This window comes from Vulpes lagopus, chromosome 5 (genome assembly GCF_018345385.1).
Source record: "Vulpes lagopus strain Blue_001 chromosome 5, ASM1834538v1, whole genome shotgun sequence".
NCBI lineage: Eukaryota > Metazoa > Chordata > Mammalia > Carnivora > Canidae > Vulpes > Vulpes lagopus.
In genome coordinates, this window is record NC_054828.1 from 9,864,647 (window position 1) to 9,884,034 (window position 19,388).

At 50.0% G+C, this 19,388-nt stretch overlaps 1 protein-coding gene across 1 annotated transcript; it reads left to right on the plus strand.

The window, feature by feature from the left end:
* Positions 1-6,144: 6,144 nt before the first annotated feature.
* DNAL4 (dynein axonemal light chain 4) lies at positions 6,145-18,241 on the plus strand. The gene is made up of 4 exons (XM_041757518.1): positions 6,145-6,264; positions 13,474-13,684; positions 15,537-15,620; positions 17,150-18,241. Exons 2-4 carry the CDS (start codon positions 13,616-13,618, stop codon positions 17,312-17,314), a joined length of 318 nt encoding a protein of 105 aa, XP_041613452.1. The 5' UTR covers positions 6,145-6,264; positions 13,474-13,615; the 3' UTR covers positions 17,315-18,241.
* The last annotated feature ends 1,147 nt before the right edge of the window (positions 18,242-19,388 follow it).

The following is a 19,388-nucleotide window of genomic DNA, read 5'->3' on the forward strand; positions in this document are numbered from 1 at the left end:
TTTGAGGAAGGAATTGTGAACTCTATCAATAGAGATCTCAAAAGAAATGAGCCAGAGTAAAAACTGAGGGAAAAGAACAGAAAGTAAGGGTGGGGGGAAGCATAAGATTAATAAGGGACATTGTGGAAAGTTCTAGCAAGTAAGGAGCCCCAGAAGGGGAGAAATTAAATAAGGCAGAAAGAGTATTTAAATAAATAACGTCTGAAGATTTGCCCAAAACTGTTGAAAGACATGAAGCCACAGATTTAAGAATCTCAGGGAACACCAAGCATGAGAAATGCAAAGAAAACTACAACTAGAATTTTGATGGTGAAACAGTTGCAAAAATCAAAGACAAAAAGAAAATTTTTCCAAGATCCCACAGAAAAAAATGCATTACCTTCCAAGGAGCAATGGCCAGAATAACAATTAACTTCTCAATAGAAGGAATGGAAAAAGGAGGACAATAAAGTGATGATAGCTTCAAAGTGTTGAAATAACCACCCTTCTAGAATTCCCTATTCATTGAAAACTCTTCAAAAATAAAGATGGCATAGGGGTGCCTGCATGCCTCAGTTGGCTAAGGATCTGACTCTTGATTTCAACTCAGGTCATGATCTCAGGGTCGTCAGATTGAACCCCACATTGCGCTGTGCACTTAGCAAAGTCTGCTTCTTTCCCTCTCCTTCTGCACTTTTCCCTGCACTGTCTCTCACCATCTCTCAAATAAATAAATAGAAAAAAAAAAAGAAAAAAAAATATTTATCTTTAAAAATGTGGCATAAAGATGTTTTCAGACAGAGAAAAAAGAGCATATTCATCGCCAATGGCTTTTGTTACCTACAGAGGTTCTTCAGAGGACAGACTAAAGGAAATCATTTATGGAGAGGGAAAATGGTCCTGAAAGGAAGCATGGAAATTCACACCAGGAAGGATAAGCATATGGATAAATCTAAGTTAATACCAATCAAAAAACAAAAACAAAAATAATTATCTCCTGTGAGGTTTAAAATTCATGAGAACAACAGAATTACAGGTGAGATGAGGTAAATGCAGTTAAAATGTGTTAATTTCCTTGCAGTGTCCTGGATGTAGTAAAAATGTTAATTTTATATTAGATTTTAATACACCTAGGGTCAATATTTTATTTTCCTGGGGTAATCACTAAAAGGGTTGTAAAAGACTATTTAACTAACAAGTTACAATCAAAGAAAAAATAGAATAATTAAAACAATTCAAAAGAAGGCTCCAAAAGGAAAGAAAAAGGATTACGAAAAGGGTGGGATACACAGAAAATGAATAATAAGTTGACTGATTTAAACCTAAATGTAATGTAAGTGGGTAATTACCTTGAATATTAAAAGGGAAATATTCAATAAAAATATTAATATTGTCAAACTGGTTATATGACAGGTTGAAATTTAAAAGATAGAAAAATATATACCATGCCAACACTAATTCAAAGGAAGTTGGTGTAGCTATACTTAGTTCAAACTAGTCTTTAAGATAAAAAGCACTGCTAGAGATAAAAGAGACATTTCATGATGATAAAGAGTCAATCCCTTAGAAAGATATAACAATCACAAATTTGGATTCATGTATTAACACAGCTTCATAACATATAAAATAAAAACAGACAAAACCAAAAGGAAAATTTGACAAATCTACAATTGTAGTGGGATATTGTAACACACCTCTCTCGGTAATTTATAAAGCTAGTACACAAAAAAAAATCAGTATGAGTATAGAAAGTGTGAACAAAATGATTAACAAACTTGACCTAACAAAGCAACTACAGAATACTCTTTTCAATTACATGGTGAAAAAATTACCCAAACTGACTAAAGGAGGTAGAATAATGGTCCCCCACAGATGTCTATATCCTGATCCCCAGAACCTGGGAATATGCTATATCACATGGCAAGGGGAAATAAGATTGCAGATGGAATTAAGATTGCTAATCATATGACGAGGAGATAAGGAGATTAACCTGGATTATCTGGATAGACCTAATGTAATCACAAGATCCCTTAGATGTGAAAGGGAGGCTGAAGAGCCAGGTCAGAGGAATACGGAGTCTCTAGAAGTTGGAAAAGGTAAAGAACCAGTCTCATCTATAGCTTCAGGAAGAATGCAGCCCTGGGGACGCTTTGATGTTAGCCCAGTGAGACCCATATCAGAACTAAGGTAATAAATTTATGGAGTGCCTAGGGGGCTCAGTTAAGTGTCCAAGTCTTGATCCCAGGGTTGTGAGTTCACGCTCCACATTGGGTTCGACACTGGGCATGGAGCCCACTTTTAAAAAAAGATAATACATTTATGTTGTTTTAAGTCACTATTTTTCCAAACTCTATTACTCATAGCTGATCCAATTGCTAACTGATTCCAAGGTGTCCCCCATCAGCCATGTTAAACAGTAGGAGCAGGAGCAGCACAGGAAAGAGTGTAGCTGGAATATTGGCTGAATCTTGAGGATTGACAAGAGCTGAGTCTGAAGAAGTAGGGTGAGATCCTGTCACCCCATTCGTTCACTCATACATTCATTCATGAAACATTTACTAAGCACCTACTCCCTGCTAGATCCTGTGTGTAACACAGGGCTGTAGAGATGATTAGGACAAGGTTCTCGCTCTCCAGCTCACAGGAGAAGAAAGAAGTAAACCATGAAGAAGAGCAATGACAGGAGTAGGCACCAGAGATGGGAGCACAGAGATCTGGTTGCCAGTGATGGAATCTCAAGAAGTACAACTTAGACCAAAAGTATATGGGCTCATATAGCCAAAAGGAGGAGGGTCAGAGGGAGAATGTAGCCAAGAGGATGTGAGCAAAGGCAAGGTAACAAACAGCTTAGAAAGTGTGGAGAGCCATGAGAACTGGTGTAGCTGGGGTACAGAACACTGGGGAAGGAGCAGTAAGAAGAGATGGAGGCACCCATGGGCCACACCATGGGGGAGCCTCAAATGGCGGGTCATGACATCTGACGTCCCCTGACAGGTTATGGGGAACTGTGGAGAAAGGGAAGGAGTTGTTAAAGACAGGAACGCAATGGTGAAATTTAGGTTTTAGAAGCATCATGTTGACTGCGGCATGGAGGATGGATTGGAGAAGGCCAAGACTGCAGTCAGGGAGTCCCTTTAGGAAGTCCCTTTCAATAATACAGATGGGATCATAGGGCTGTGTACATGGGGGTGCCGTGAAGATAGCCAGGAGAGGCTGTAATCAGGACATAGTTAGGAGTCAGAATCAGGAGGCTTGTGATTGACTTGAGGTGGGCGATGGCAGGGGGCAGTAAGTATGAAAGACACGATTCTCTGGTTTCTGATGGAAGCAACTTGGTGGTGCCATTTATTGAGATGAAGGATACAGGGGGAGTGAGTTGGAAAGAGATGATCGAGCAGCCCGGGTGGCTCAGCGGCTTGGCATCCGCCTTCAGCCCTGGGCCTGATCCTGGAGACCCGGGATTGAGTCCCACATCGGGCTCCCTGCATGGAACCTGCTTCTATCTCTCTCTGTGTCTGTCATGAATAAATAAACAAAATCTTTTAAAAAAAAAAATAAAAGAAAGAGACGATCAATTCATATTGGGGCACGTTAACTTTGAAGGGCTTCTGTGACATTCTGGTGGAGATAGCCAGGAGCAGTTGGGTATTTAGGTCTGGAGCTCCAGTAAGAAGCCCAACCGGGAAAGAGAAATACAAGAACCATCAGAATCTATAACATTGGACAACGGAACCGTGGGAGTAGATGAGATCCCCAAAGGACACGGCCATGGCTTAAGGCAGCAATTCTCAACAAAATATGTGTGGGGTGGCATAACTCCCTGGGAGGGTTTGGAATCACCAGAGGGGCTTTTCCAAAGCACCAGCCCTCAATTTCAGTAAATATCCTAGGAAGTGTGACCAAGGGAAACTCTTGCCGATGAAGATGTGACCTAGGGTAAGAAGAAATTTGAGACCCTTGGTAAGATGGAAATAGAGTCAAGGTGGGCACAGAGAGTAAAGGAAAAAGAAGCCAGAAAGAAGAGATGTTTGGGGTGATCCAAGAGAATGAGGTGCCCCAGATGATAAAGCAGTGACTCTCAACTGTGATTGTGCACCAGGGACACTTGTGAAAAATAACAGATTCCTGCCCTTCACTATTCTGATGCCATGGAGCCCTGGAATCCACATTGTAAAGAGTTCTGTGGGCACTATTTCTGGGGTAGAGAATTTCATGAAGACAGGTGTGGTCCATAGGCTTACACCAGCAGAGGGAATGGGTCCAGCAAGATAAAGATCTGTTGGATTCCGCCCTTCAGGAGGTCACCGGTAACCATGGAAGAGGTAATTTCGGTGGTGGCAGTGTGGGTGTGGAAGCCAGATTGCAGTGGGCTGAAGACCGAATAGGAGGTGAGAAAGAGAAGACAGCAAACGTGGACCCCTTTTAGAAGTTTGGATGAGAGGCGGAGGCGAGAGCTTCATCCCCCTCAAAGGCCAACTTCCATCTCCTGGAGAAACTTGGCAAAGAGGATTGGGGAAATCTGGAGGCTGAGTCAGACATTCCATGGACCTTCAGAATGCACCAGGAAGGCGATTCGGGAAATGGGCAAGGGCCAAGCACACCTCAAGCTGCCAAGTCTCAAAACCAAATCCACTGTGCCCTCCTTCTCTCTACCCACCCCAAGGCCATTCCACCATATTCACCACCCAAGTGATCTTTCCATGACTCAGATATGACCATCCTTCTGCTCTACTTGAAACTGTCCAACAGCTACTATCCCCACTCTCACCCAAGAGAACACCGGGAACACTCCCAGGGAATAGCCAAGTCCCCGAAGTTGGCATTCAAAACCCTTCTGACCTTTGTGATCCCTACTTCCCTCTGTTTCTTCACCCCCATCCTCTTCACTGTCACCTCCCACTGTACCACATTCACCCTAAACCCAGGCTTCATGGAGTCAGTCAATGGCAGTTCCCTGGTGACCTGTGCTGTCCCACCCTCATTACCCAACCAGTCCTCTTAGGCACAGCAAGCTCAAGCACCCCCTCCTCTGAGAGTTAGTCACTCCCTCCTTGGAGAGAACCAGCACCTTGCCCACACCTGTACCAAAGTACAGGTAGAATGGTCTCTCTCTCTCTCTCTGTCTCTAACATTTTATTTATTTATGAGAGACAGAGAGAGAGGTGCAGAGACGCAGGCAGAGGGAGAAGCAGGCTCCCTGAGGGAAGCCCCATGCAGGACTCAATCCCAGGACCCCGGGGGTCACGACCTGAGCGGAAGGCAGATGCTCAACCATTGAGCCCCCCAGGTGCCCCCCAGGTAGAATAGCCTTCTGTGTCTATTTGTTGACACAGCTGTCCCTTCCCAGGACTGTGTCTTCTCTGAATGACCAGCATCTAGCCAGGGCTGAATTCCCAGTAAGCACCAGTGAGTATGAAGTGGGGTTTCACCTGAAGTACCCATCAGGATAAAGTAAATGTTTAAGTCATGGAGTCACACCACAGACCCTTTGATCCACCAATTCAATACTTGGATCTGAAGATTCTTCTCTTTCCCCCTTTCCCTTCTCCCTAGATTTACTAATACTTTCGGATTAATTTTCCCTCCTAAAGGGAAGAAAAGGCAGGCTCGGGGCAAACCGTGTCTTTAGATGGTACAACGTCTCCCGTGGATTAGGAGGTCATAGGAGGGTGTGCCCCAGGGGAGAGAGCGCCTGGTCCCATCTCAGGGAGTTTTCTTTCCTTTCACACTTTAACTCTTTGAACCTTAGTGTAGATGGGGTTACGAATACCATTACCTTAAAAAAACTGTGGTAAGAATCAGGTGAAATACTCGCTGCAAAGCCTAGGGGTTTGTTGTTGTTGTTTTTAAGCCTAGTTTTTGTAGTGCTAGTCGTTACTAGGCTTTTGAGATCCTAATAAAGTAGTATCTTAGTGTCAAGACACCAACAAATTGTGATTTCAAGTGGCTAACAGAAGCGCTCAAGGTAACACCGCCCTCCAAAGTTTGTCTCTCTAAAAGGCCCACTCCCGCACCCCCGGCCCCTCAGGCCCACTCAAGACGACTAAGACTGAAGCCCCGCCTCCCCGGCCTCCAGCCACGCCCCCTCCCGTACAAGCTGTACGTTGTAGGGGTCTTTACCATTGATTGACGTTTGCATTCACCAATAAAAAGTGAAATCCCCGTCAACGTCCGGTGAGGGGGCAGGACTTCCTTGTTGTTGCTAAGACACTCTTGTTTCGCTCCTTGACAACCCTGGCGGGGGTGCGCTAGCTGCGGCCCCGGCTCCGGCCCCCGCGGGAGCAGGTGAGGCCCCGGGGCGCGGCGGGCAGCCGGGCGGGGAGGGCCGGCCCGAGTCGGGGCCGGGAGGCGTCGCGGGGCGGGTGGGGCCTTGCCCTCCGCGGAGGCCCCACCTCAGTCTCCCGCCTGCTGGTCCCCAGCCCCGGCTCCTCCCAACCCCCACCCTCCCATTTCGGAGACCGATTCGCTGTGGCGACTCCGCGGGCAGCTCCTTCCCCCACACACTCGAAGCCCCGGCCCGCCGCGCGGTGCCCCAGCCTCCCTGACCCGAGCTCCCCACCCCACCCCACCACGACCTTGATTCCCCCAACGTTTCGCGAAATAATCCCCCCACTCCCGCGGCTGGATGGGTGGTCGCGCTCGTCTTGGCCCAGACTGCTTGACTGGGACAGTTGGTGACGTGCGGGGACCCCAGGCTGGTCATTTCCTTCTTTGGGCCTCAGTTTCCCCATCTGTAAACAGAAGTCGGATTGAATAATCTCTAAGGCCTCTTGGACTCTGACGTCCTAGAATGTGATTCTTGATCCAGCCATAGGCTTCCGTGAGGATGTGCTGCCCACGGAAGTTACCGGGTGCAGTGAACAGAACTTGGCAGACCTGATTTGGATGCCCAATTACAGGGCCTTAGGGAGCTACCTGACCTCCCTGGGCTCCAGGCTGAGGATATATAAAATCAGGATGCGTTAGGCTATCTCCTTGGGGAATTCTGAGGGTAATAGGAATTGAAGTATGAGGAGTCCAGTCCACGGGAGGTTTAGTATTTGTTACTTCACTTCCTTTGTCTCTTACTTCCTTGGTTCTTCTGGCTCTGAGAAGTGTCACCAGCTCCCTTAGTGTCAGCCGTCATTTCTTCATGTGACCCTTGAATCCAGGCCTCCTGCTCTGATTTTTCTCCTGGGCTTCCTTGGTTAGGGATGCTTCGGGGTGGGGGTGGGGGTGAGGGTAGGGTGTGATGTATTGCCGCCGTCGTTGGACTCAGTAGCTTCCGTTCGTGCCTGACAATCCGTGATTTGGTAGTTACCTACTCCTGACAAGACACCTCCATTTGCATGTCTCACCAGCAACTTAAACTCAGTTTTAAAATCAAACTGGCCCACTTCTTTTTTTTTTTTTTTTTTTTTTTTTTTTTTTTTTTTTAATTTTTATTTATTTATGATAGGCACACAGTGAGAGAGAGAGAGGCAGAGACACAGGCAGAGGGAGAAGCAGGCTCCATGCACCGGGAGCCCGATGTGGGATTCGATCCCGGGTCTCCAGGATCGCGCCCTGGGCCAAAGGCAGGCGCCAAACCGCTGCGCCACCCAGGGATCCCCAAACTGGCCCACTTCTTTACCTGTCCATCTGTTCTGACTTGCCGTCTTTCTCAGTCACGTGGCCACCGTGCCTCACTCTGCCATTGCCCATCCCACTCAGGCAGTTGTCAAGTTGCTTTGATTCTGCGTCCTCAAGGACCTCACATCTCCATTCCTGAAGCTACCATCCTGGCTCAAGTCTTTAAGTCTTGAGTGCCTGTCACCTGAGCCAGGGCCGTAGATTCCTGACTGGTGTCCCTACCTCCAGTTTTTTTCTGGGTTTGCCCAGCCCACCAGAGTAGTTGCCTGAAAACAATGCAATGTCACCAAACCCCAAGAGACCTCCAAAGGGCTTCTCATTCCCCACAAGGTTAGGTATTAGAGCCCTTCTAATACTTCTATACTTCAGCAACCCAACCCTAGTATTTATTCTCCAGGCTTTTTTCTCCTATGTCAGGCTCTGTCCTCGAGCCAAATTTGACCACTGGACCTTCCAGAAAATGCTTTGAGCTTTCTGCTTTGATATCACTGTGTTTGTTCATCTCTCTACCCTGGTCCACTTGCCAGGATTCCCACTCAAATGCTGCCTATGCCACCAAGATGTGTCTGCTCTCCTCTCCTCTGCCCCTTCTAGAACTCCCCTCCTCCCTTTCTCTGCACCTGCCTTGTGGCATGTACTGCTTTCTGCCGTGAACCATGGTTAGTTCCTTGTATATGTGTGTTGGTCTCTCAGATTATAAGCTCCTTGAAAGCAGACACCGTCTCTTGCTTATAGTGGAGTCGTTGAAAAGGCATCATCTTGAAGACCTATATACCTGAGGGAGTCTTAGCTCCTCCCATTTATTAGCCGGCTAGAAAGTCACTTTCCTTTTCTTAGCCACCGTGGTCATCAGAAAAGTAGGGATGATAGTGCCTGTCTAACAGAGTTATTGGGGAGGGGGGAACGTAAGTAAGATCCTGGATTTAGAACACCTATCCTGTTGCCTTGCTCAAGGTCAGTGTCCCATAAATAGTGGATGGATTTAATAGGTCTGCTCCTTTCCCAGGGAGCAAATGAAATATAATTTAATCACAATGTAGATATCTGTTGGGCTTTTGCCATGTGCCAGACACTGGTCTCTGTGCTCTGGGACATCTACAGGAGAATAGATAAGGTCTTTCAGCCTCAGGTGATTGTCTGGACTCAACACGCTGCTAAGTCGTGACTGGTTGTGAGATGTCACCGGTAATTAGTAATTGTGAATGATAAAAATAAATAATGAGTGCTAACTCCAATTTATTTCTGTAATAATGTCATTCGTAGTCCCTTACGTTCAAATCTGTTCTCTTGAGTGGGAAAGGGGGGGTGGGAAACTGCGTAATCCACTGTCTGTGGGAAGCATCTGTTCTTGTGTAGAGCTAATAGCTATGATGGTTTTGACTTTTTGCTATACTTTGCATATTGACAAAAATGTTTGGGATTTCATCCAGATTTGGGTATGTTGGTGAGAGGGTACCACGTGAGTCAGTATTGCTTATTGTATTAGGTTACGCATAAAGAAAATGTCTTGATCTCTTCATCTGTCTTCCCCCCTCCTCCAGCATAGTCTAAGGCACAGCAGAAGTGTTCAGTGGACCTCAGAAAATGAGAAAAAATAAGGGCAGTGTTAAAAACAACACCACCAGCACCAACCTCCTGTGTGTGTGTATGTATGCACGTGAGCGCACATGTGTGTGTGAAAGGTAACTGTCTTTTCTGAGGACTGTCTTTTATTCTGCAACCATCTCCTCCTAACTCTTAAAACCTTCCTTTATAGTAGATGATGTGTTCAATTCTCTTGCTTAGCATAACTTAAAAATGCAATCCTGCGTTTGTTCCCCCCTTTCTAAACTGATCTATGAAATCCATAGATGAAATCCCTGTTGCCTCCTAACCTCACCATCATCTTGGATGAATGCTCCCAGGCCCTTAGATTTCTTTCTCCTTCCTTTGCCAGCTTTGCTCTGTGTTTGCCAGAAGGCAGAGGGTAGACATGGCCAGCAAAGGCATAAGGATAACCAAGGTACACAAGTGTGGATCCCAGATATGGCTAGGCACATCTTAGACAGGTGGCTGGACTGGGATGCTGAGAATTGAAACTATTTGCGTTTCTGTCTGTCTCCGACTTGCTTGTGGCCGGGAAAAAGGCATAGAAGATAGAATGAGAAGAGTAGGTATGGGTTTGGATCCTGGCTCCGTCATGGCTGGCTGTGTTCCCTTTGGCCAGCCCCAAAACCTCTCTGAGCCCCAAGTGCCTTATCTGAGAACGAGAAGTGGATGCTGCCCTCACAGGTGGTTATGGGGAAAAATGAAACAATGAATGAAAACCCAGTGTACCTACACCACTAGCGCTGGCCACAGCTTGTTCTACAGAATTTTCTTGTGACTTTTGTCCATCCATGCTACTATTGTGGTTTGTAGAGTGACCACTCAGTAAGTATTGGTTTGGCTGAATGTTTAGATGTTTAGTTGAACTAGTATATGAAGAAAGAAGTTGCAGGTCCCCCTCCTACTGTACCAGCAACAAGAGCTGACGTTTACCGTGAGGTAGTCTATGCTTCATCCCAATTTCCAGATGAGATGTGAATCCGGAGCTGCCTGTGGAACCTGCACCCAATAACCGCCATGTCCTGCTCTGAGTGTGGCCTGCCATCTCTCAGATCCTGATGGTTACTGGGGGTACCCCGAACTCCACAGGCCAGGAGTGTTCTGGGCATTGAGCAGCTGGGGGCACCTTCAGAGGACTAGCAGACACTTTGGGCCTCATTTCCCAGAATCCTTCATTTCTCCTCCCAACCCTCTCACATCCCCTAACCCCCTTAAGCATTCTTCCAAAGCAAAATAATACATGACGACTGAGGTCAGTGTCACAAAAGAACAGGGCACAGAAAGCGAAGGGCCACTGGCTTTTTCAAGGTGATGACAGGAAGGGCCCTGTCTGTGCCCCCTGTTGCCTAGGAGAAGCCTCTCAGCAGACACAGGCGAGGCTGTGTAAAGCACACAGAGAGGCCCTCAGGCGTGGAGGAGAGCAAGGGGCCAGAGGGCACGACTGCCACCAGCCTTGTGCACAAGGACATCTCGGGACTGGTACCCAGCAGATTCAAGGACCTTGGCCGTGGGCACACTTACATTATTAAAGGGCTCTCTTTTAGGCCTGATGCGACTTCTTTCTGGCCTGGAGCTGTCAGGCACACACGTTTGCACGGAAGATTGATAAGGTTATTAAAAACTCTGGGGCGGCTATTTTTGGTAGCGTTCTTCCAGCTGGGTTTTAAATTGCGGCTGGATGACTATAGCTGCACTATAATGATACAGCATCATAAAAGATTCTCCTACCTTTCTGTATTTGGAAGCGCATCATCTTTAACTGTTCCTTTTTATTCTGCAAGTCTCTTCCCTTTTGGATCCCCAGAAGTATGGATAGTGATTAGGAAAAGCCATTTGCAATCATAGTCCTTAATATAAACGTGTTTGAATGATGTTGATAAAGTCCTGGCTAACGGCAGGGTGGTAGTAAGAGCAGCACAGTGAGAAAAGTGCATGGGACTTTGCAGTTTCCAAATACTTATATGCCTATAATTGATGCTCAACCCGGATCTCTAAGAACGAGAAGATGGGTTTATCCCAGTTCACAGAGGTGGAAACCAAGGCTCAGGTTCAGTTACTTGCCCAAGACTACAAAGTAAGGAAGAGACCAGAATTCATTTTGCCTAGAGAACAGGCATTCAAGCCTAAATACTCTGCTTCCTGGTTCCCCACTCGCACCTGCCCCCCCATATATACCTGTCCCAGTGGCTTTTACCCCTTCGTTCCTGAAGAATGACTTTGGTAATACCTCTGACCTCTGAGTCCTGTTTCATTCAAGATTCCATACACTGAAGCAGAATCCGAGCAGCCGCAGCCCTGCCCTTCCTAAGGGCCTGCACGTGCACACTTGCCTCGATCCCCTCCCAGGCCACTCCAGGCCGGCACACGTGAGCCCTGAGAATAAATTGGATCAAATTGAAATATTTAGGTGGAAGAGGCCCCTGCAGCTGCTGAGGACTCAGTGTTCATCATTTTAAGCCGAAAATCTTGGCAAGTCAGCAAACCCTAAAGCCCTTTGCCTTTGGTCATTGCCATGGCCACCACCTCTGTGACACCTTGATAACGTGGAGAATGCAGCAAGCAAGTGGCCTTTGTGAAAGCCAGGAGGACAGGATGGAATTGGAGATGGGTCTTAACATTCATGAGCAAAGACCAAACAATTCACTGAATTTTGTGAACTAAGAAATGAGGAGGAGGAAGTACAATGAGGTGGTGCCTGGTCATTTGCCAGCTTCCACATAGAAACAGAAGTTGCTAATATCTGAGTGCTCCACATGTCCAGAATTGATGAGATAAGAGGAGCCGTCTGTCCACTGGCAATCAGAAAATACCAGTGTTGCGTGGTGGCAGAGTCGGTGGCAGGCTTCCAACCTTGTTCGATGGAGCCCACCAAATGGGGTGGCGCAGAAGGCTTCCAAGACATCAGAGAGTGGGCAAAAATTGAGAGCATGGCCCAGAAGAACATAGAAAGCTCAGCACTTGGCCACACAAGGGCGGAGTTCACGTTAGAACATGGTCACCAACTGGTCAGACATCAAATGTGCTAGGGTCACAGGAACCATGCTGGTGGTGGCTCCCGTGTTGTTGGCGCTGTGAGGAGGGCCCACCCAGAGTCAAAGCGCAGGTCTGCAGCTCACTAGCAAGACTTCAGGCTGACCAAGTAGCAGCTTCAGGCCTCCATTTGTACAGGCCTCCCCTGTGGGGTCACTGCAGTAGTAGAGTGCTAGGGACTGGACACCTAGCAGGTGTCACCTGTCATCACTGCCCGTGAATTACTCTGCTAGTATCTTCCAGCTTTGGTGACTCAAACCTAATTGGAAATGTGAGACATACTGGAGCAACATTACCAGGTTGTATTTGTCCAGCATAGATGGTTAAACGGGGCTGACTGCACGGTGGTTTGTACGCATTCTTCTGAAGTGAAGAAGTCTTTGAGTTCTAGGATAAATTGAATTGTAGAATAAAGAAAAACACCAGGATTTCTAGCAATGCTCCCAGACATTTAGGATCTAGGCTCATCTCTTTAGGAAAAGTCCCATCTGTTATTACATAACTAGATCTGGAAAGAAAAGAATCCAAAAATATGTATTAGGCTTTATAACTTTCTGTTCATATGCACACACGTCTCATGTATGTAGCCACGTGCTGGGCAGTGTGTTAGGCGCTTTACATACAGTGTCTCATCTGATCTCTTCCAGCCCCAAGAGAGATGTGACCACCCCTGTGTTACTGATGAGGCATCTGAGGCCCAAGGCCACGTGGCTGGTGAACAGTAGAACCAGCACAGACACCCAGGCCTTATACCTTCTGGACCAGCCAGACAGGACAGGGAGCCCTGAGCTGGGAGCCTGGCCTGCCCAGGAGGACCGGAGCTGCTCCCATTCCTTCCTCAGATCGGGGACCTGTGGAAGGAGGCACCTGCTTGTCCATAAGCCCAGGATTGTCGCTCTTGACCTTGACATTTAACTTTCTCACCATGTGTGCTAGGAAATAAGGACCAGGTACATTAGAGCGCCTGGAGAGTTGCTGCACTTGGTACTTGCGAGCTCAAGGCTCCATCCTCAGCCTGGCCCGCAGTCAGTATTTGTCTTGATAATGACAGTGTGGGCTTATAGCAGCATACCAGTGTGTTCTTAACCACCGGGTCCCAGCAGCTCGTGTTGACTCATCCTCCTGTCTGCAGACTTGCTGGCCATTTGGAAAAGGATGTGGAGGAGTTAAGACGGGGAGGTGTCACATTGTCGGTGAGACATTTCTAATTTGTGATGTATAGGTTTAAAGCCAACTCTTTCTCCTGGTTTTTCCTGTTTTCTACAGCACCCCTTGAGGAAAGACATTTTCTGCTCCCACCCAGTTGGCAGGGCCTGCTTCCCGAATCTCCCAGGCGTGTCGTAACTGCCAGTGCCAGCACCTCCTGAGAGCCCCACTCCCTCCTTTCAGGGGTCACGGTGGAAGGATCATGGGAGAGACAGAAGGGAAGAAAGAGGAGGCTGATTATAAGCGACTGCAGACCTTCCCTCTGGTCAGGGTAAGCCCCAGGGGAGGGCGGCAGGGCCACACAGCCTCGGAGTGAGGCAAGGAGCTGGTTCCCCACATGACAGCGGAAGAAGAAAGGCAAGGGCTCCGTGGGCTCTGATCTAGAGGTCAACAGCACTTCATTCCGTCATCCATTCATTCATTCAACAAGTCTTTACTTAGGCCACCTACCACGCATTGGGCACTGTTCTAGGCACTGTGGATGTAGCCGGGAACAAGACAGAGCCTAGGCCACGTGAAAGAGAGGCTTAAGGAACATAATTCCGGTCCTTAGTGCTTTAAAGAAAAATAAAGCAGGTGTATGGGGCTAGAGAGTAGAGGTTAGCTTCTGGAAAGAGTTCTCTGATCAGAGATGTGAATGAAGTTGGGGAGATAGCCTTGCAGATGTCTGCGGAAAAACATTCCAAGCAGGAGAAACGGCGAGCACAGAAAACCCAAGTTGGGAGTGAGCTCTGTGTTTTGGAGGAACAGAAAGAAGGCCGGTGGCTGGATCAGAGTGCTGAGATGGGTGGCAGGACATGAGGGTCAGAGTGACAGCGGGCCAGATCTCACAGGTGCGCCAGCCACTGTGACAGATGTGGTGAGGAGCATGGATTCTATCCTGAGTTCAAAGGTGAACAGTGGATGTTTTATTTATTTATTTTTTAAAGATGTTATTTATTTATTCATGAGAGACACAGGGAGAGAGAGAGGCAGAGACACAGGCAGAGGGAGAAGCAGGCTCCATGCAGGGAGCCCGACGTGGGACTCGATCCCGGGTCTCCAGGATCACGCCCTGGGCTGAAGGTGGCACTAAACCACTGAGCCGCCCGGGCTGCCCACCGTGGATGTTTTAAACAGAGGAGTAATGTGACCTGTTTGGTTTTTAAAAGATCACTCCAGCTGTTGTAAGGAGAATGGGTTTTAGGGAACCAGAGTGGAAGGGGGGAGACCAATGAGGATGCTACTGCAGGGGCCCAGAGAGATGAGGGGGTGACTGGGTCGAGGTCATGGAGTGGAGGTGGACATGGTCACAGTCAGGTCGAGGCAGTAGAACTCACTGGCGCGTTGGGAGCCAAGTACGAGGGCCCGCGATAGTCAAGCTAACTCCCGAGCTTAGATGAGAAATTGGTGTCAATTACAAGAGTAGGAAGATAGAGGAAGAGTAGGTTTGTGGGGAAAATCGAGTTCTCTTTTAAACATCTTAGTGAGCTTGTCAAGTAGACAGCTGGACATAGGAGTCTGGAGCCAAAAAAAAAAAAAAAAAAAGGTTATAGCTGGGAATGTGGGAACCCTCCCCATGTAGAAGATACACAAATCCACAGGATAGGGTGGGATCTCCTAGAGGCGAGATTGCTGGGGAAGAGAGGGGGTGGAGACCAAGCCCAGGATCCTCCCGCGGTCAGGAGGAGGAGGGGGATCCAGCATAGTGGATGAGAGAACAGCCAGAGGCAGGAAAAACCAGGACCATCAAGAGCAGCCAAGCTGTCTCTTCACACTTTTGAGGTGAGATCCAGCTGTGCTCTGGGGCCGCTTATAAGCTATTTCTGTAACCGGCATCCCCTCCTGCCTGGGCTAGCCTCCTTCCCCATGTCTGCTGGCTGGAATGTGATGCTGATGAAGCTTCATGCCCTCGCAGAGGGGCCTGGGCATTAGAGCCCACTTGGTTCTACTGGATTCCGTGCCCTCTGTCCCCCAGCCACACACCCCGAGTCAGGAAATGGGTCACTCTCTGGGCTCTGCCCAGGGCTGTGCCAGGGCAGCTACCCAGTGTCCATGCCTTAAGCTTGGGACAGAGAGGCCAGCCCAGAAGACCAGGTCACGGGCTAAGCCTCTCTCTGTTTGTCCCCCTGCCCTGTCTCTAGCATTCGGACATGCCAGAGGAGATGCGAGTGGAGACCATGGAGCTATGTGTCACGGCCTGTGAGAAATTCTCCAACAACAACGAGGTATTGCCATCGGTACAGGCGGCCTCTTGTGCCTTTGGTGACCCCCGTGGGTGAATCGAGTGGCCCCAGTCCGCACATCCAGCTCCAGAGAGTTTTACTGGGACCTGGCTAGCACCTTTGGAAGTATTGAAAGCCCAAGGAAGGCCGGCAAGGGAAGAGGCTGGTGCTGTCTCCAGGCACTGGTCTGCTGGTCATGCCCAGCCCCAGAGGGCTCTCCGTAATGCCCTGCCTGGAGTCCCCGTCTCAGAAGTCCTGCTGAATAGGGTACCTTTCCCCTTGGCTCCATCCCAGTGGAGAACAGCGCCTGGCCAGGCATTCATTCATATATCCATTCATCCATTCAGACAAGATGTGAGACACCATCTCTCGTGCCAGTCACTGTTCTGGGTGCTGGGGGTACGGCCAGTCGGCATTGACGCAGGAACACCCTTCATCAATCTGGGGATGAGTGAGAAAGTATCATGGCAGCCAGTGGGGAGGCAGCCCCCGGCCCATGAGAGCTTGGGCCTCAGGCCAGCCAGGCCCAGGTTCACATGCTGTCCGCAGCCTTCCAAGCTCTTTAACCTTGGACAAACCCCTTCTCGTCTCTGAGCCCCGGTGTCCTGGTCTGTAATGGGGAGTCAGATGCTGCATCCTCCCTGGGCACTCGTAAGGATGTGTGCCAAGGTGGTGCGGGCACAGTGCTGGTGCTAGCACACACCTGAGCGTGGGACTGCCCCCGCAAGGCAGGCTCCTCTGCCCCTCCCTAGACATCGTGCCATAAGAAGCTTCTTTTTTTTTTTTTTTTTTTTTTTTTTAATTTTTTTATTTATGATAGTCACACACACACACACAGAGAGAGGCAGAGACATAGGCAGAGGGAGAAGCAGGCTCCATGCACCGGGAGCCCGATGTGGGATTCGATCCCGGGTCTCCAGGATCGCGCCCTGGGCCAAAGGCAGGCGCCAAACCGCTGCGCCACCCAGGGATCCCCCATAAGAAGCTTCTTGAAAGAACCAGCACAGGAAGGAGTGGGGGCTGTTGCCATAACTGAGGGAAGGAGTCTGCCTTCTCTTCTCAGAGCCCCTAAACCCATTAGGGAAAAGCCCTTCTGTGCCCTGAAGGGAAAGCCGACACCTCGAAGTGAGGATGGTCGCATACAATCCCATACAATCCGCAAGGTGCTCTTAGGCTCTCAGGTTGTCAGGGACAACCCGCCTGGAGCACAGCCTGGCTGTGCTGACACCAAAAACAAGCCGTAAGGGGCAGAGCCAGAGCTCAGACCCAGAGCTCTGTCTGCAGACCTGTGTCTGCTTTCCCGCCCTCACCACTGTCTTCCTGACTGGTGGGGTCATGTCTGTTCTTCTGTCCCTGTGTTATAGCCCCTGGCAGAGGCGGGGGTGCAGCCAGGGTGGAAACCTTTCCTGCAGGTTCCAAAGCAGAACAGCAGCAGGGCCACAGGCTCCTCTCTTGCCAAGACTTCTGCTTCCCAGAGAGGAGGTTGACTTGTGCCCCCTCCTCCCCCCTGACGAGTGTCCTCTCCATTCCAGAGCGCTGCCAAGATGATCAAGGAGACCATGGACAAGAAGTTCGGCTCCTCCTGGCACGTGGTCATCGGCGAGGGCTTTGGGTTTGAGATCACACATGAGGTGAAGAACCTCCTCTACTTGTACTTCGGGGGGACCCTGGCTGTGTGTGTCTGGAAGTGCTCCTGACACTGTCCCCAGCCCTGCCCCAGTCCCCTGCAGGGCCTCTTCCCTCCATCTATCAGGGGACGGGGAACAGCCCCGGGCAGGTCCTGGTTTTTCAAAGGAGAGTCTGGGGTCTTTCCTTTCACCCTTTCATACCTGTGTGTGAGCATGTGGACATCTTTCCCCAGGCTCCCAGCGTGTGAAGGGGAGGGGAGGGCAGGCTGTGGTCTCGATGCACAGGAGGGTGGGAAATGTGACAGGGTAGGAGGGCGGGGAGCTGGAGCTTTTGTCACAAGGACATGCCAGCCCCACCTTGCTGGGGGCTGCCCTCCCCTTGCCTCCCCTGGAGCCCCCGGCCCTCCCACCCCCAGCACTGCTGGCAGGTGTTCGCTGTCCTTGTCTTTAGTGGCCATACGCGGGATGGCCCCAGGAGGAGCCTGTCCTCTCAAGGAGGCAGCTTCTCCCCTTGTCCTCTGGAGAAGTGGTGACCACCCAGAAGCCCCTTCCCAATCTGACCCCAGGCTGAACAAACCACTGCATCTCATTGGACCAATAGCTCCAGAGTCCCCGGCTTTGGCATGAGGAACAAGCAGCCTCTCCCTTGTGCTCCCCTCCCTTCCCAGCCGCCAGGCCGTGAACCTTTTGTACTGCCTCCACCCATGCACTTGGTAACCCGTGGCAGAGGGTGTGGGTGTCACTGAGCCTCCGGCGAGGCTCCCGGGCCAGGAGTGCACTCACCATGAGGCCTGTTTCGGCAGGGAATCCTGGCCTGCCAGCTACTTCTCATCAGGGACCGCATGCTAATTTGTACTTCTTATCTCTGCTGGGTTTTCTATATTCTTTTTTGAGCGTGGGGAGAAGGGTTTTAGTAGAAGGGTGAATCCTATTTTACACAGCGGTCTTATTTATATAAATGTCTTGGTTTTTACAATTAAAGTGACCAAAAATGGACCTTGACCTACAGCCTCCTGAGGTTTGGGGAGGTTGGGCTTGGGATTCTCAGGCTGTGGTGGGTCCTAGGAACCCAAAGAGTCTTCTGGCTGTATGGGGAGGCTACTAGAATGTTGTCAGGCACAGCCCCGATCACCCCAGCCCTGCCCCCTCACTATCACGGCCCAGCTGGGGGGCGGGCTGCATGCCGTTGCTGGGGACACAGGGACACTGATTGAGACACCCTCCATGGCCAGACTGAGCCGCCCTGAAGACATTTTCAGTGTCACATCATGAAGTCATAACTGTTGAGTGGCAGGCCCCAGGCGCAGGGCCACAGAGATGGGAAAGCGCAGACCCTGCCCTCGGTGAGCTCACCAGAGGAAGTAGTCCGGAGCAACACCTGAACCCAGTTGTTTCAACAGGACGGGGAAAGGGATGCGACCAAAGATGAGCCAGGGCCGGCCAGGAAGAGGAAGGATCACCTCCGCACCCAGCGCAGGGACGGAGGGTGTGAGGGGCCTCTGGAGGCTGAGGGCTTTCCTGGGACGGGGGTGGGCTGCCCCAGGCCCAAGGCAGAAGGGATTTGAGGATGAGGGGGGCACACTGTGGGACTGTGAAGCCCCCTCGGCTCGGGGCTGGCCCCTGAATTCAGGTCTCAGACCCTCACATGCTGGCCTGCAAGGGGCTGGAGCAGTCTGCCCTTCGCAGCCTTCGGGACCCCTGGGGATGGCCCACCAAGGACACTCAGGCCTGGGAGTCTCGGCCCCCGGGCCAGGAGTGCACCCACCACGAGGCCTGTGCCCAGGCTGTAACAGATCTGTCGTTGCACGGGCCGGATGGTGTGGCTTCGGGTGGCTCAGGTATGCTCACACAGGCCTGTGCGGCCGGGCAGGGAGATGGGTACTGGTCGGTCACCCGTGCACGAAGCACTCACTGACTTGGTGCCGTGCGGGATCCTGACCTGAGTGCAGTGGGACAGCAAGGACTAGCAGTTGGAGTCCCCCCACAGGCTGACCCAAGGCTGGAGAGATGGGGGGTGCACCAACAGGACCCCCAGGAATGGGGCGCCGGAGCCTGGAATAGCTGTGGTTTATTAGCTGCCCGCTTTGCGTTTGTTCTCTCCTTTCATCTGCCACCCGTGGCTGCCAAAAAGGGAGGCTGGCTC